Source organism: Centropristis striata, chromosome 4 (genome assembly GCF_030273125.1).
Source record: "Centropristis striata isolate RG_2023a ecotype Rhode Island chromosome 4, C.striata_1.0, whole genome shotgun sequence".
Taxonomy (NCBI): domain Eukaryota; kingdom Metazoa; phylum Chordata; class Actinopteri; order Perciformes; family Serranidae; genus Centropristis; species Centropristis striata.
In genome coordinates, this window is record NC_081520.1 from 8,021,145 (window position 1) to 8,039,462 (window position 18,318).

General features: G+C 40.0%; 1 protein-coding gene across 2 annotated transcripts in view; it reads left to right on the forward strand.

Annotated features, from left to right (window-relative positions):
- The window catches only part of cuedc1b (CUE domain containing 1b), a 31,031-nt gene that overhangs the window by 10,393 nt on the left and 2,320 nt on the right, over positions 1–18,318 (forward strand). Inside the window, exons 2-10 of one of the 2 annotated variants that reach the window (XM_059331051.1) lie at positions 4,741–5,419; positions 6,302–6,429; positions 7,613–7,739; positions 10,240–10,501; positions 13,991–14,056; positions 14,292–14,372; positions 14,481–14,574; positions 15,687–15,745; positions 16,252–16,321. In XM_059331051.1, coding sequence (XP_059187034.1) covers positions 5,108–5,419; positions 6,302–6,429; positions 7,613–7,739; positions 10,240–10,501; positions 13,991–14,056; positions 14,292–14,372; positions 14,481–14,574; positions 15,687–15,745; positions 16,252–16,321 — 1,199 coding nt within the window. In that variant the 5' untranslated portion in view covers positions 4,741–5,107. Of the gene's footprint in view, positions 1–4,740; positions 5,420–6,301; positions 6,430–7,612; positions 7,740–10,236; positions 10,502–13,990; positions 14,057–14,291; positions 14,373–14,480; positions 14,575–15,686; positions 15,746–16,251; positions 16,322–18,318 lie in introns of both variants that reach the window. The other variant, XM_059331050.1, reaches the window with a different exon arrangement.

Sequence of the window (18,318 nt, forward strand, 5' to 3'; positions counted from 1 at the left end):
GTAAAAACCGACATGATTGTATAAAGGACATTACTACATGGCCTCAGAAACATTTCAGAAAACTTTTCGTCACTGCATCTACAAAGTTAAGACTCTATTAGGGACGGGAATAATTAATCGATGATCAATAAATGGTCATTAAGAATTTGGTCGATCACGTGGAATTTTATTGATCTGTGTATTTTTAAACATTTTAATTTTATCGATGAGTCTATCAGTATGACTGAACCGAAACAAGCCAAGTTCTGCGGCCTGACGTGAATAAGCCAATGAGCTGAGAATTAAGTTGGATAAAACTACAGTTTGCAAACTGAAAAGTGCAAAAACAATTATAAAACACACAGAAATACAACAGAATTAATTCGAGCAAAACTATCTTACTGTATCAAACCTTGCTAGCATTAATTACTGAGTTTAATTTGATCCAAAACTTATTTAAACACAAAATATGATTCAATGTGAAAGATTACTGTGAAAACTAACCTCATGTCTTTTCGGGGGCTAAAACATAAAACACTGAACTCCTTTACTACAGTATAATCTCATGTCAGTTATTTTTTCGATCAACAGGAAGTCTCTTTTCGTCCTTTCAAAATAAAAGTGGCCGTTATCAAAAACAGGCTTTCGCATAGTACTGTATTTTATTTGGCCTATGTTTGAATGTTTTTATACATACTGGGGTGTATATAAAAACATAGTGGTTAATTGATCGTTAACGTTATAGATGCTCGAGTTGGCAGGTTTCTCCCAAACACTCGTCCCTAGACTCTAAGCAAAGAGAACGCAAGATACAGACTTATTATTATCACGGTCACAGTTATCAACCACTGATATGGATCAAAAAGCTGTTGAAATACTGTTTCAATAATTTGTTAATATTAATCAAGTAGTTAAAGCTATGATCTTTCTTAATAGAATAGAATAGGTCTTTATTTGTCATTGTCACATGTACAACGAAATTCAAAGTGCTCTCCAGTAAGTGCAACATTTAAGAGTCTCTAAAAATATAAATATAAAAAGAAAAAAAAATATGTACAATTCAAAATACCCAGTTTAGACAAACCCATAAACACACCCAGACATACATGTATAGTCGCACAGGAAAAAACAACAACAAACAGCATGAACACACAGTCGAGACAACAACAGTACAGAACATATCTCAAATGTGTTGAGCCATCAATGTGAATGCAATGCCAATATTATCGTTTTTTTTCAGTATTGAGGGTGGTTATTGCAGTTGGATAAAAGCTGTGTTTGAGTCTGTTAGTCCTTGTGTTGAGTGATCTGTACCTTCTGCCTGAGGGCAACAGTTCAAACAGTGAGTGACCGGGATGGTGTGTGTCCTTAATAATGTTCTGGGCTTTTTTGAGGCAACAAAACATTACATTACGTTAAAATTAACATTACACACTTACAAACCATGACTCGACAGAGTCCTTTTTTCTCAATGAAAAAATGTCTCCTCAATCATCGAATGAGGTAACAGCTCAGATGAAGCTTGGGATAGAAAATTCCATTGTTTTTCTGCAGAAAAAGCATCTAGAGGCTCCTTTTCTGGTCTTGTGTGGTTGATAAATGAACACTTCTTACAAGTAGAGCTGACAGATGTGTACTTAAGGTGGCACATGGTTAAAACGGCTTTGGTGCTGCAAATACACTCACAGCAACTACATTCAGTACGCCTGTTGGAACTACTCATTAACACAGTTATCTAATCAACCAATCACATGGCAGCAACTCAATGCATTTAGGCATGTAGACATGGTGTAGAAGACCTGCTGAAGTTCAAACTAAGTATCAGAATGGGGAAGAAAGGTGATTTAAGAGATTTTGAACGTGGCATGGTTGTTGGTGCCAGACGGCTGGTCTGAGTATTTCAGAACTGCTGATCTACTGGGATTTTCACACACAGCCGTCTCTAGGGATTACAGAGAATGGTCCGAGGAAAATATCCAGTGACAGATCTCTGGGCCAGAATGCCTTGTTGATGCCAGAGGTCAGAGGAGATGACCAGATTGGTTGGAGATGATAGAGAGGCAACAGTAACTCCAATAACCACTGGTTACAACCATGGTAGGGCTGCACAATTATGGTCAAAATGATAATCACGATTATTTTGATCAATATTGAGATCAGGATTAATAACCACAATTATTTGTTGATTTAACAAAATGGGTTGGTTTAACTAATGGGTTCTTACCACTGTAGTAGTAGAGATAACAGTTGTTATTTTAGGCTACTATTGTAAACATATTCTCACATTCTCTCTCTCTCTGTCTCTCTCTCTGTCTCTCTCTGTCTCTCTGTCTCTGTCTCTCTCTCTCTCTCTCTCTCTCTCTGTCTCTCTGTCTCTCTGTCTCTCTCTCTCTCTCTCTCTCTCTCTCTGTCTCTCTGTCTCTCTGTCTCTCTCTCTCTCTCTCTCTCTGTCTCTCTCTCTCTCTCTCTCTCTCTCTCCCCCTCTCTCTCTCTCTCTCTCTCTCTCTCTCCCCCTCTCTCTCTCTCTCTCTCTCTCTCTCTCTCTCTCTCATATGGGACAGAGAGTCCTGGTTTGTGTGCTAAATTTAGCATGGTTCTTAGGTGCAGATTGATATGATGTTGGTAAGATATCTTGTGAGTGCATGGCCATAACGTGGTATCACGTACACACTAATAGTAATACTTGTTTGTTGAGAAATGTCATTACTGCTCATTACTGTTTCTCTTTGTTGGTATTATATATATATATATATATATTATTTTTTTATAGTGGTAACACTAAAGATTGATATTTTACTGTTGATATTCACCTTACATTTAACAAATCCAATGTGCAGTGATTAAGGAAAGAAATAATCGAAACACCTCATTTTGGAGGAACTTTGGGAGCAAGTGAGGCCGGGATGCCAGGCAGCGTTTATCTGAGTGTAATGCCTGTGCTGCAGTGACACAGAGCTGGTTGGAAATCAGCAAAGTTTCACTTTAAGCGCTAGCTTAGCCTGTGTTCCATCTTGCCTGCAGTGGTAATAGAGCCACGACTTTACAGCTGTGATTCTGCTGGAACATGATGCATGCATAGGGCATTAAGAGTTAAAAGTTTGGCAGTGGAAACATGACTGACCAGATGCAAAATCAGCAAAATGGTCTCTGGTAAGGCCCCCAACGAGGGCCTTTTTAACTTCTCATCTACATGTCTATGCACACAACTATGTATTGTGACTGTTTTCATCACATTACATATACTCATTCAGTGCCTTTTGTTCTTTGTTCACGCACACACACACACACACACACACACACACACACACACAGAGTTAATAGGCTGTGGAGGGGCCAGGCACTGCCATGTGTCACTGGGCAGTCACCAACAACAGAGAAACAGGAAGGGAGAGGCAGGAATTGCAAATTGATTAAAAGAAAGCTACAACAAGATTCTCTCACTTCAGACTTCTTGAATACCAAATTGTTGTCTCAGTTGTCAGAGTCCACCAGATACCACATCTACAGTATTTATGAGACTTGGGACAGCTGTTTTCCAATGTGTGAACAACTCTATTTCTAGGGCTTTTTAAAAAAAACCTGAATATTAAGATTCTGATGAGGCTTGGTACTTGGTTCTTCTTTACATTTTCACTATAGGCATAGAGACACATAGAGGGGTGCAACAGATCACAGAACTCAGGGTTCAGATCAGTGTCACGGTTTTGATTCATGAGTCGGATCTTTTTTCAGAAACGAAAGCAAAAACCAAAAAAAAAGGAAATAGTTTATAGCTTCAGTTTTTCCAGTTTTATTTGGTGAAATTAAATAAACAACTCAAACTCAAGATGTCCATCCAGTGTTTAAATTAAAGTATATAAAAACAAATTTAAGTTCAATAAACACATGGACAGTAAATACAGAAATAACCAGTGTACTTACTTGTGAAAAATGAAAGAAACCAAAGCATTATATTTTTTAATTCTTCTTCAGATAGATAAAGATGTCTGCATTTTGTAGGGAGAGTGTAGATGTCAGTATGTCCCCTGCCATGGAGAACTCTCTCTGCTAGGAACAGAGGTGCCAGGCACAGCAACACAGCGATGTTGTTGCTTCTCCACCATTGCCTAAGTCAGAGTGCAATTTAAATTTCATATGATCACACACGATCATGCTTTTTTTCCCCTAGACCAAAACGGCTCACATCTATCTTTTCTCTGTATTTTCACCTAAACTCTGCATGGATTAACAGCTGCAGTAAAACTGTATTCAAATGTTTGCAATTGATCCACGGTTCACATGCATGCCGCACCGTGGGAGGTGATCCGTTTCACCCCTAGTCTTTTGTCCTTTTTGGTAATTAAAGTAAGCAACAGTTGGACATACAACAGTGGAAGACGTGGTACTGATGTATATTTTCTTTTTACTCTGAATCAAGGGTACTGTTTCCTCTTTGTTTGCGTTTCCCCTAACCTGAACAATCCTTTTCTGACACTCTCCCCTACTATGATGATACACTAGCCTCTCCACATTTTCCTTTCATTTCTTGACTTTGCTGTTTAAATGGATTTCTGTGCTGCTGGAGATTTCTTCGGATTCAGCGTCTTGCTATTAGTGATTCTGCATGTAAAGTTCCTTCATTGGGCAACTGCAGAATGAAAATCAGCAGGTCTGGCTCCCAGTCAAGAAGCAATAATATAGTTTAATAGATAAATATTATAACTCTATACATTTTGTATTACTAGCTCTTACTAACACGCTGTTTGTCGTCCTTCTCTGTAGGTGCTGATGACTATGATGTAGCGATGTGTGTTTCCTGGCAGATTTTGACTCTAATCTCTACCTGGTGACAGGACCCTGGACATATAATTTCTGTCACCGCCTGACTATTTGAGTTCCTGACCACCCTAAATTATAGTCAGCCATGCTGGATGCAGCTGAATAACGAGTAGCATTGGGGGTCTGGCCTTGAGTTTTTTTTAAACTCCCTTGAAAAGACTGCCATATTTGTGTTAGAATGAGAAACTAAGTGGGGGAAAAGTGGAACGTAAGTTAGACTAAAGGGGCCAAAGTGCATTGGGTTTGTGGCATAAAAGAAGAGCCATCCTGTCAGTAGGTTGGCAGCACCTGAGGCAGCCAGGCCCCGAGGATGACCAGCCTGTTCAAGCGCAGCAGCAGCAATGGAGGCTCTGGAAGCAGTGGAAGTGGTGGTGGGGGTGGCAGTGGCCAGGGGCAGCTCAACAACAGCAGGCCCAACCGGCAGGTCAGACGCCTGGAATTTAACCAGGCAATGGAGGACTTCAAGACCATGTTCCCCTCTATGGACTATGAGGTGATTGAGTGTGTGCTGCGCTCCAACAATGGAGCCGTGGACGCCACTATCGACCAGCTGCTTCAGATGAGCATTGACGGACAGGGCTCGGATGACAGCTCAGACTCTGACGACAGCATCCCACCAGAGGTCAGTGGAAAGGGTCCAAGGCCATAGACACCACTGGGGAATCAAATGCAGACCCAGCTTGATGGGCCATTAGAATTGACAACACTGTAGGGTTACCTGGTAGGGTTTGTGACGGATGAATATGTCCATATGATGGGGGGGATAAGGGTGCGTTAAATAAATGGACTTTGGTACCATTAATCAATTTTTAAGTAGTCTCAGAACTTTGCTGGACATGAAATCTGATAAATCTAAATAAAAAAAATCCTCAAAAGCCATTTCTTGTTGAAAATTCTCTGTTGGCATACAATCACTGACCCCAACAATCTTTGGTCTAAATAACCCTTTTGGCTATTAAGTAATTACTCTAGTCCCAACCACAAAGTGAGCAATTTGATTGTTTTTTATTGGAGCTCAATCACATGTACATGAGACGTTGCTGTATGCAATGAGCTCATAATAAACTTGTGCAGATTAGGGCAAGCTGTCAACATTGTCAGTCATTACCTTGGCAGATAACTAGATAATGGCTCCACTCAGTCACAGAGCATTTCCATTGGAATCTTGAATTTGATCCCAACCTGAGCATTAAAATATACTATAATCTATTGGCCTATGACTTTTTTGTATCTCCCATCACAAACACATTTGTGTTGGTCTTAGGGCTGACAGATCAGTGAAAGGACAGGCTCAGTAGTACGAGTATGGTTTTATCTTTTGAGCATGTCTGAATTTAAGAAATAGTCAAATGTTCAGCAGTGGAAACCAAGTTATTGTGTCAATTTCTGGAGTCTAATTGAAATCAGTGCTAAATTTTGAAAAAAATGTAAGTCCATGAGGTTCAGGCAGGTTTAAAACATTTAATAATTCAAGGCTTATTTTGTGCTGCTTGTTTCTTTTTAGATTCTGGAGCGAACACTAGAACCTGACAGTTCAGATGAAGAACCACCTCCAGTCTACTCTCCACCAACGTATGATATGCACATTTATGACAGGAAATACCCAGAAGCCCCACCAACACCCCCGCCAAGGTAAGGAAGAGGGACTGGAACCACTTTGAAAGCTTTTTTATTCTCTTTGGGTTATTGTTAAACAAGTTATGTTTGCCTCTAATTTGATTAAATTGATGGAGTTGAGAAAAGGGCTATCTGGTAGTCCTACTGGGTCCTCAAGGTGTGATGTTTGATAGAGTTGTTTCTGCTTGGGGCCAAACAAATACTCTTGACCATTTCCTTACTTTATGCACTAAACCAATGGCTTGGCCTCCTGCTCTTTTGGACAAAGTGACCTTCTAACCTGATGGTGGTACTAGAAGTGAGGGGAACAATTCATTGGTTGCACCCAAAAGAAAACAAGGCTGTACACAATGTGGTGCCAATCCTTAAAGTAAGGTAGATGTATATAGATTAAGATTCTGTTAAGGATCTGATTTTGTCTGGACCCCAAAGCAGAGACGGACACAGGAATATATACAAAAAGCAGTTTATTGTCCACATAAAGCAAAAAGTGCAGGCAGTGGAGAGGCGGAAAGCTTGCTGGCTTGAGGAATATTCACCAGATGTATGTCACATGGAAGGATTCAGGACCAGAGCAAACAAAGGCCATGCAGCATGTCTGCAGAAGTGGGGAAGCCAACCACACAGCCTGCCACACACACATGCCAGCAGGAGGAGAACAGAAAAGGGAAGAGGATGGAGAGAGAAAATGGAAGAAAACCCAAAACAGAGCCCTCACAGATTCATCCTCAAAGGTCCTGTAAAATCTGTGTCAAATGTCATGGCAATGCATGGGATAGTTTTTGAGATATTTTCTCATGACCAGTCATTTGGATTCATCCTCTGGAGGCTGGAGATGACAAAAAAAACAAGCCATGCGACTTGTGTGGCTAAAAAACAGTGTAGACAACACAGGATAGTTAATGCTAAACTCACACCTTGACAGTATTATATCTGAAACAATATAAACTAGCGGTTGGATCATTAGACACTAATACACTGTTCCTGTAAGTGACTCATCAAGCTTTTTTTCTCTTGATGAAATATGGAAATCAAATAGGTGTTTCTTTTCTGAATCCCATCCAATTTTTTGAATAGGCAAATTAAAGGATATAAATAATTACTATTAGTTTAAGATGGCTGGAGATAAGTTGAGAATGTACATACTTTAGTTTGTATAATTAATAATGTGTCTTGTTACCCCCATGGGCTCTCATAGATTTGAAGCCCAGCCACCTCCAGGTCACAAACAGGTCAGGAGCTACCGGAACTGGAACCCTCCTTTGCTCGGAAATCTCCCTGATGATTTTTTGCGGATCCTGCCACAGCAGTTGGACAGTATAAAGGTAAAAGAAAAAAAAGACAGCATACAGATGGTAAATGTGTTCATTTGTTTCTGGGTTCTATTTCAAAATGTACTCACTGTTTCATTTTGTAAGGCAGAAAATATGCATTATAAAATACAGTATGGAAGGCAGTGTTGGCTCTAACAAAGTGCTTTGTAAACAGTAGGTATGTCCCGTTCTCATTTCAGAGATTTGGTCAACAATTTTATCATTACGTAGGATTTAAAAAAAAAAAATTGCAATTCAGCATCCCTACAGCTGTAGTTGGCAACAGTTAGCTTTACTTTCACAACAAGTAAAGGTTTCTGTCCATCAGGAAACTTCATACAATACCTAATCCTCTGCCATGGTCTTGTCAGTCCACTGCATGGATGTATATTGAGAACAACTCCCCTTACCCTCGTTGCATAATAATCTGACTACACCAGTTGTCCAACTTTTTGACAAGCTTAGTGCTTAGAGTTGTTGTTTTTTTTAATTTGATGAATGTGGGCACTGATTTGTGAATCAAATCTGTTTTATTTCTATGATTTAAAAAGATGACAGTGGGGAAGTTGGTAATGTAGTTGACTTCCGCCGCAAGCTGAATGTCATGAATTTTACATTGGGTTGATTTGAATTACTGTAATGTAATTTATTATCTAGTGAAACACCAACAGTGCGGGCCCCAAAAAAGACCTTAAAAGCTGATTTAGACTCTCATCCCTGCTGTTGAAGCACAGTGAGTGCCTCAAAAGACTTCTAGTCCCTGGTAAAAGTTTGTGCGGTCAAAAAGGTGCTATAAGGGGTGTTTCCATTACAGTCCAATACCTGGAATGAGGCGGGTCGCCAAAACGCCCCTAATTTGAATATGAGCTGTCCTGAGCGATCTTTTGTCCGGACTTTTTTTGTCCCTGTCGAAGAGTAGGGCTGTTTTTCTCCCCTGAAAAAGCCTGGTTACTGATTGGATAGAACGCTAAGCTGGAAGTGACGCAGTACTTGACACTACAACAACATGCGTCATTTGTAAAAGCCGGCGAAGCAGTGTTGTCAACTTACCGACCTTTTCGATATATTTAGCGACTTTTCAGACCCCCCCCCCAGCGACTATTTTTCAAAAAAGCGACTAGAGATAAATCCAGCAATTTTTTTGGTGTTATTGGAGACTCGTTCTTACTCTTCTTAACGAGCGGCGGGGGCCGGCGGCTCGTTAAGAAGAGTAAGAACGAGTTGAAGAGGCACAATCCTCCTGCAGCAGTCTCTCCCAGCTGCAGTCACAGAGCCGGAGGGGATCTTAACCCCTTAGCGTCCAGTCTGCAAATTGCTAATAGGCCATCAGTTAGGTCTGTAGCAGTACAATGTGTATGTGCTGCTGCTGCAGGGGGTGTTCACTTAGCGATCTCTGTTTGTTTACAACAAGCGCCGGACACTCTGTGCACAGTTAGTGATGCCAGTTAATTCACTATCACTGTTTATGATCAGCGGAGAAGCTGTGCATAATTAGCCATGCTGCTTTCTTTATGATCAGCTGCTGACGTTGTGCACAGTTAGCTAGGGCGGCCACATTTGCATCTTCCGTGTTTAATCTGTCGCGTATGTGATCACAGATCATGGTCAAAACTGTTGCTAAGCGATTATGCGACAATCGAAAACCATGCGTTACCTCCGGAGTCTCTAAATCCCTCTGGGGGCCTTTTTGTAATGGAGACACACAAAGTGAGTGGACATTTGAGAGGGCGTGGCCTGAGACTTTCTCGGCGGCCAGGAAACACGACTATAGATGTCTTGTCAATCACTGAGGGCTTTTATTTTATGTTGAAATGCTGGCTCTTTAACTGCCAGGAGGTTACTTATCTGGCTATCTATCAAGTGTGTCTTTTACAAATTTGGTAAAGAGCTCTCTTCTGGTAGCCATCCTGAGTTCAGTTGAATCATTTTGGGGGATTTTTTTCCCAACTGTTTCAGCCATTCCAGTGTCTATTCCTTTTCCATACACCAGTTAGAAACATGCTTAAGTTGCGTCGTCCATTATAGGGAATATCAGGTCTAAGTTCATATTTATTAGTGTTACATTATGCTAATGCAGTTTGAGTGCAGATTGATTTGAGAGGTCTGATGTGCATTACCTGCACTGCATTATACAATAACAAACCTTTGACAAAATGAGTGCTTCCCATAAGTGAATACATAAGCAAGTCAAGCACGTTTCAAGAGGTTTCTTACTACAGAAAATAAGAAAACAATGGATGTCTGGAATTGTTGAAAAACAAAATTCTTACAGTACTCCTGAAAAAAACCCCATAATTAAATTAAATGTATCTTGTTTATTAAATCTACAAACGGATATTTTTTAATGACAAGCATCTTACTCAAACAGTACAGTACAGCCTTGTATTTAACATACACATTTCTTCTCAATTTACTCTCAGGAACAAATAAATATTTTCCAAAGTGTTTGTAAAGTACTAATGGTAGTTGTCCTGACCCTAACTAATAACCTCTCCTGTCTTTACCTCAGCAGGGCTCTCAGAGCAGTCTGTCCCAGCCTTCATCATCATCATCTTCCTCAGTTTCTTCAATAAGCCAATGGACAGCCCAATCTGCTTCTCAGTCTGGAGCTGCAGGGACCGCTGGAGGTCCAGGTTTGACCACAGGAGCTACAGAACAAGACAAGAAACTGAAACAGTATCTGGAAGACGAGCGCATTGCCCTGTTCCTACAGAACGAGGAGTTTATGCGAGAGCTGCAGCGCAACCGCGAGTTCCTCATCGCTTTGGAGAGAGGTATGACTGTATACAATCGTTCCATTATACACAGAGAAAGTCTGTTCAGAGCATCGCAAGAGGTCAGTGTCAGTAGCTGTACTGCTCAGGGTTGCACACAATGTGCCTGGTGAGTAATACTGAATGTAAACTTTACAACAAACGTCCACAGGGCACATTTTGAAAGCTTTTGGGTTTTTTTGTGCCATTATTGCAACAATTTGCCTTAATGCTCCAGTCCTATGCTTGTCTCTTTGGAATTATTTTTGTCTGAGTAATGAAAATGAAATGTGTGATTACAAACCCACACAGCAATATCAGCAACCCAAAGCTCCAGTAGAGAATAATAACAGTTTGTGTTTTCATACTGAAGTGTCACAGTACGGGGTCAGGGTTCGATGCACACAACCACACGCACAATAGGCATTGGATTGATGCATGTTATGCAGTTCTGGGGCTGTCGGTGAATACTCTTTATTTGAATATATATTCAAATAATTATAAAAAGACATTACATTTTGAAAATGAATATTCAGTTGTGAGAGAAAAACAAAGCAGCACTACCATAGAGCTCTGTGTGTTAGCGAGGTAGGTTAAGTCTAAAGTTTTTTTAGCATTACAAAGGTTGCTCTCTTTGAACCTGGTTAGATCACCATGGTAACTTATGCTGCAAATTTAACCTGGTCAGGACCAATTTTTGTCCCAAGTTTCAGCTTGAAATCTGCCTAAAAGTGCCTTAAACTCATTCTGAAACAGTGTCACTCTGTAGTCAATAGTCAGTCTATGATCAATAGATGAGTAAATTAGATATACATTTTTTTTAACTTATGTCGTAAATTTACATTAATGTCACTGAACAAAGCCGTGAAGTTACAGTAGAGCTTACTGTATGTATCGTGTTGCCACGTGAACCTAATGTTGTAGCATGCAGTCAGGTGATGTGGTTTTTTGTGAGGCTCTCACTGAAATACTGAATACATTTCTGGTATTCTCTGCACCCCCAAAATCTGTAAAAGTCTCCTATAATTTGCTTACAAGGCTGTATCCACTTTATGGGTCAAGCCAAAATCTGTAAGTCTCCTAGACAGCTCCCCTAACTCTGTCCAGCATCCAATCTACAGAGACATTTTTTTCATTTCGTACAAGCCTATATATCCCAAAATGTCTTTATTAAACTATGATTCTGAATAGAAATACAATTATCTTCCTTTACACATTTTAGCTTTGTTGCATTAAGCACTGTTAATGGTGTTGGATTGCTGGTGGTTATTTTGTTATTGTGCAATTCTTTGCTTTTCTTTACTTGGACAACATGAATTCCATTCGTCTCCATTTGTCATAGTCTTACATCCTTCAGCTTATGGTCAGATTCAAGGCCCTTGCTTCCATTGATGCAGTAGGTAAATCTAGAGGTCCAGTTCTGCCTGATCCCCACTCATGGTTTTTAAGGTGTTTTCCAAAGGATAAACTTTTCTGACTTCCAAGTTCTTTAATCACATTATTCACTTAATCTCAGGAATATATATTATACAGTGACAAGAATAAGTATGTGAACCCTTTGAAATGACCTAGTTTTCTGCCTTAATATGTCATAAAATGCGATCTGATCTGCATCAAAGTCCCAAGTATAGACAAACACAATGTGCTTAATCTAATACCACACAAAGAACTATAATATTTCATGTTTTTTTGAACACATTCATGAAACATTCATAATGCTGTTGTAAAACGAAGTGAACCCTTGGAATTAGTAACTGCTCGAGCCTCCTTTGGCAGCAATAACTTTAACCATTCGCTGCCAGTAACTGCTGATCAGACCTGTACAACGTTCAGACATATTCTCAGGATGTCTAGTATAAACGGCTCTCTTGATGTCATTCCACAGCATCTCTGTTGGATTGAGGTCTGGGCTCTGACTGGGACACTACAAAAGGCAGATTTTCTTTTTTTGAAGTCATTCTGTAGTAGATTTACTTTGATGTTTAAGCTCATTGTCCTGCTGCATTACCTAACTTCTACTGATCTTCAGCTGGCAGACAGCCACGCTGACATTATCCTGCAGGATAAACTTGGTCATTCATTTTCCCCTCAATGATAGCAAGCAGTCCAGGCCCTGAGGCAGCAAAACGGCCCAAAATAATGATGCTCCCTCCACCATACTTCACTGTTGGTATGGTGTTTTCATATTAGAATGCAGGGCCCTTTTTACACCATATGTAGTGCTGCGTGTTCTTCCTGAACAATTCAACCTTCGTTTCATGAGTCCACAAAAACATTTTCCCAGTAGCCTTGTGGAGAGTCAAGATGCTTTTTGCCATACAGGCCTAAAGGGATGCTTTTTTCTTTTCTTTTTAAAGCAGCGGCTTCCTCTGTCGTGTCCTGCCATGGACACCATGCCTGTTCAATCTTTGTTCATGAGTCTAAAATACGCCAGAGATGTTAACCAGTTCCAATGATTCCTTCAAGTCTTTACTTGTTACTCTGGAGTTCTTGTTTATCTCACTGAGATTTCTGCGTTGGGCCTTTGGAGTCAACTTGGCTGGACGCCCACTTCTAGGGAGAGTAGCCACAGTAATAAATTGTCTCCATTTGTGAACAATTTATCTAACTGTGGACTGGTGAATACCTGAAGTCTTTGAGGTTACTTTGATTACTTCCAGTTTAGTGTCAATCAACAGTTATTGATCGCAGGTCTTCAGAGATCTCTTTTTGCGAGCCATGGTTCACATCAGCAGATGCTTCTTCTGAATTGCAAACTTAAAAAGTTTGGGTGTTTTTATAGGTTAAAGTAGCTCTACACATCACTAAAATCTAATTTCATTGATTAGACTCCAGGTTTGCTAACTCCTGACTCCAATTAGCTCTTAATGGAGTCATTAGCGTAAGGGTTCACTTACTTTTTCCACAAGCACTATGATTGTTTAATGGATGTGTTCAATAAAGACATAAAAAAAATTATAATTGTTTGCATGGTATTAGATTAAGCACATTGTGTTTGTCTATACTTGGGACTTGGATGCAGATCAGATCACATTTTATGACAAATTAATGCAGAAAAGTCTGTGACTTTATAAGAAAGTAGATGTCTAAATGTAAAAATCAGAGTGTGAACTCAGGACATTTTTTTTTATTTGCCCCTAATTCCCATATTCTTTGACAAGCTGGACAACATGAACACGATGAACAATCAGTGACTTATTTTACTTATTATTAGTTGTATTAGTTTAATACAGTGATGTTTATGTCAGCAGTGGGAACATTACATTTTTCGCACTTCTGAAGTATAGGCGTTGCTGAAAAAAGCTTATAATAATAATAAAAAATATGTTATAAGCAAAATGCTTGCCTTAACTGTAGGCGTGCAACAATGCACATCTTTTCCCCTCTCATCAGACACTGGTCAAGATTATTGATATAAAGGTTTAGAAGTCTGGGCATGATACCATTCTATCAGAACTCATCACATCTTTCCTCACATCAGTGGTCATAACATCTGCTCTCTGTTTTTAGATCGCTTGAAGTATGAATCAAAGAAATCAAAGTCCAATCATTCATCTAGTATGGAGAATTCCACAGGTAGATATCACTCATCAAGCTTCCTCTGCCAAGCTATTTGCAACTGTGTCTTTGCACACTGAATTGTACTGAATACTGGTCTGTGTGTGTGTATGCATTCACTGTGATATTTGTTGGTTGTGTCCAGGATTTGTACTATGGGCATCATACTATAAATACTTGTTTCTAGACTTTATGTGTTTTTGTGCCAGTGCACTAGTGTACAGTTGGGCAGTGTTGCTGTGTCTGTGTGCAGGAGAACAGTACTCTGCAGCTTCAATGGAGGCAGTCTCAGATGATGCTCTGTTCAGAGACAAACTCAAACACATGGGCAAATGTAAGTGTACTGATTTACAATACTACTGATATTTCATAAATAATTGCATTACCATTTGCACATTTACCATATCACTGTTACTGACCTAGGACGTTTTCTCTCTTTCAGCAACAAGAAAGAAGCTGTTTGAAATTGCAAGAACATTCTCAGAAAAGACAAAGAGGAGAAAGTCAAAAAGGAAGATGCTGCTGAAGCACCATTCGTATCCTTTGCTTAACTTTGGTCACATTATCTGGCTAATTGTTTATTTTTTGTAAGGTGGTACAGTGTACGAATCATATTTATTTACCATGATCATATTTTATTTAAATTGAGCAAATACACTACAGGCCAAAAGTTTGGAAGCAAGATCAAATTTATATTAAAAAATCATAGTTTCATTGCTATACTTTGCAACAAAATAAATGTGATTATTATAAAAAAGAGTCACTTATTACAACACATATTTACAATAATTATCAGGTCTTTGGGTTGTTATTGCTTAGACTTTGTGTATCCTTCTTTCCTTAATGTATAAATCTGTACTCTTGTTTCTTTTGTCAGAGATATGAACATAGTTGAGATTTATTGGGATTTTTGTATTCAAACTCTCAAAAGCCAAAGAGCTAAAGTGAAAAATGCAAACTGTGGTTTGTTGTTGTGACTCCTCCAAATCTTCTCAACCCTAAAATGTATTTTCTTTTGTTAACATTTATTCAGCAATGGTCTGGTAACATCAATGTATGCCTAAAGGTAAACTGAGGAAAATGGTTCAATTCAATAAAGGTAAAGTGTGATCATGCAGTAAACACATCCAAAAATCCAAATAATCCATACTGGTTTCTGAGAAAATTGTGTTATTAAAGCAAACATACACTGCAGGCCAAAAGTTTGGAAGCAACTTAAATTTTCTGTTCACAAAGTGATTTCACAGTAACTAAACTCTCATTTCCAGCAAACCAGAGACACAACAAGCATATTGTTTTACTGTTAGTGTTGTTTGTTTCTTTACTGCTGGTTGAACAAGCGAGATCCACATGGAGGAAGCGGAGTCCTTGCCTCTGGGGATGCATTTATACCATCAAAGTCTTACATTATCTATTAAGGCACTGCCATACTTTGTGTAAAGCGCTTTGGATAAAAGCGCTATATAAGTGCACTCCATTTACTTTGTCTACATAGCGTATGTTTGAGGTTTTTGCTGCTCACATAAGTCGTCAGACATAGATCAGCCTCAATAACTTTTTAACACGATTTCTGTGAGTCCGTCAATTTTGAGATGAATCTACCTTGCAAGGCTTTGGTTATGGTGTTCTTAACTAAGCCCCTTTCCAGACTGGGCACAGCCAACTCGACAGCTAATCTTCTCGACGATGTAGAGGGAAACCCTTCTGGTAAGAACTGCTGCCCACACAATGTTAAACATAATCACTGTAAGGGGTATCATGATTTCAATTAATTGGAAAATTGATTGAAATCAGCCTTCGATATGAATTGACACCAGCAGCAGAATGGGCAGGATCAGATTCCATCTGAATGTAGCCTTAGACTGGATTAATGTGTAGCTTTGGAAATTTGACCTCATACCTGGACTTAAAAAGATGATCCTAATGTAGGAAATACGTTAGTGTCACACTGTTTCTAAAGAGGTGAGTGTCTAATGACTGACAACAAAACACTATGTAATAAAAGAAAATTCAAATAATGAAATCCATCTGTATGGCTAAAGATGTGCCTCCTCCTTTGGCCAATACCGCTGAGCAGTCTCATAATATTCAGCAGCAGTGTCAGTCTGGTTTTACCTGCTTTTGTGAATATCTTCAACAAATCTAAATAAACATGACACATTTAGGGAAAAGGCACACATAACTATATTAATTTGTTTTTTTTCCGTGTCCAGAGGAAGATGGTCAGCCCAGAAGAGCCAACACTCAGGAAGAGAATGAACAACGCAATGAGCCAACATTATGGTAATGTACTTCTCATAATGTCATTAGAAAGTAGTGACTTGTGGATCATTAGGTAGCCCAGCCCCAAAGCATACCCTGCTTTATGATCTATTTTGCTCCAATTGGGATCATAATACAAAGTGAACATCGTGCTGTATTGAAGAAGTCTTGAAACTTAGGATTGAGAACATAAACTTATTATGAGGTTGTTTACTGAGGTAAAAAAAAGTTATGGTGGGTCATATTCCTGTTGACTTTCAACTCAAAACTGACTTTTTTGCAACCAGTGGTGTCATCCCCTGCTGACCATAGGAAAGAATGCAGGTTTAAGGTACCTACACATTGGCTTCACTGCTCAGCCCAGAGGTGGCCCCTTGGTCTTGTCATAAAGACTACATTGTAATAAATGTGAATGAGGGTCATTGTGTTTGAATAGTACCTTGAACATTCCCAACACACTGCTCAAAGGTGTAGTAATCGTCATCCAACTATCCTTAAGCATCCATCCATCCATTTTCATCACCTTAACTAGGGCCGGGTCGCAGGGGCAGCAGGCTACACAAAATTTTCCAGATGACCCTCTCCTCGAGGAGCGTTATCCAGCTCTTCCTGGGCCTCTTACCAGTTGGACATGCCAAGAAAACCCTTAATGGGAGAGGCCCAGGAGGCATCATGATCTGATCAATGAACCACATTAACTGGGCCTTTTGGACACATAGGAGCAGCGGTTCTACTCCGAGCCCTCTCTGGATGTCAAAGCTCTTCACCCTGTATGTAAGGCTGAACCCAGCAGCCCTACAGGGGACACTCATTTCAGCTGCTTGGATCCACAATCTCATTCTCGTGGTCTCTATCAAAGCTTATGACCTTAGGTGATAGTTGGAATGCAGATGGACTAGTAAAGCTTTACTTTCCGTCTCGTTTTCCATTCTGTAAAATGCTTGCATAAAAGTTGAAGCCACACTAAGCCGCCTGTCCATGTCACACTCTATTTTCTCCTAATTCGTTCAGATGTTCTTGAACTCTGTTGCTTGGTGCAGTAACCTAGAGGGAAAAAGTCCACCATTTACTGGCAGACACAGCTTCAGATTGGGAGGACTGGTTCTCATCCCGACCACTTCACTCTTGGCTACAAACCACTCCATTAAGGGTTGAAGTTAATACTTTGATGAAGCTAACAGAACGGCATCCTCCCCAAAGGGCAAAGAAATTCTCATGTTAGACATGATTAATTAGACACTCCCCCAGGCAGCTTTTTGAGATTGTGTCCATGAAAATCAAGGACAGAATTGTTGACGGGACAGCCCTGGCGAAAGCCACTGAAAATGTGCTTGTCAAGTTTAGGGGTAAATGGAGTGCACTTATATAGCGATTTTATCCAAATTGCGTTACACTACAGACTGCGCTCATTCACCCGTACACACATACATTCATACTGGTGGCCGAGGCTACCAGGGCACACTGGTGCCACCTGCCACCATTGGGAATTCATTCACACACCGATGAACGCAGCATCGGTATCTTGCCCATAGGCTGCCATGGTCTGGGATCAAACCACCAACCTTCCGATCAATGTGCTGCCGGTCTACCAACTGAGCCACAGCCGGGCACAGCTTATACTTTGCTTATACAGGGACCAGGTGGCTTGTAGCAATGACTCCGATACCCCATATTCCTGCACTACCTCCCACGGGACTCCCCAGAGGACACAGTCTTGGAGCTGGTCCACTGTTCCATAGCCAGGACAGAATCCATATTGCTCCTCCTGGATCTGAGAACCAACCTGGAATAAACTTTATGTTGAAAATGTCTGTTGTCTAAACATCATACAGGAGTTTACTGGACTGAAGCTGAGCCTGCACTGAAAAAGGTTATTTGTGTGTGTTGGATATGGGTCTTTAAGACTCCTAAACCAATTTTATTCTCACTGGGTGGAGAAGGAAGGCTTGGTTGCCTTATTTCCATAATTGGTGGAAAAGGATGGCAGTGTTGTATGGTGAACGTTGGAGAGGAGAAAA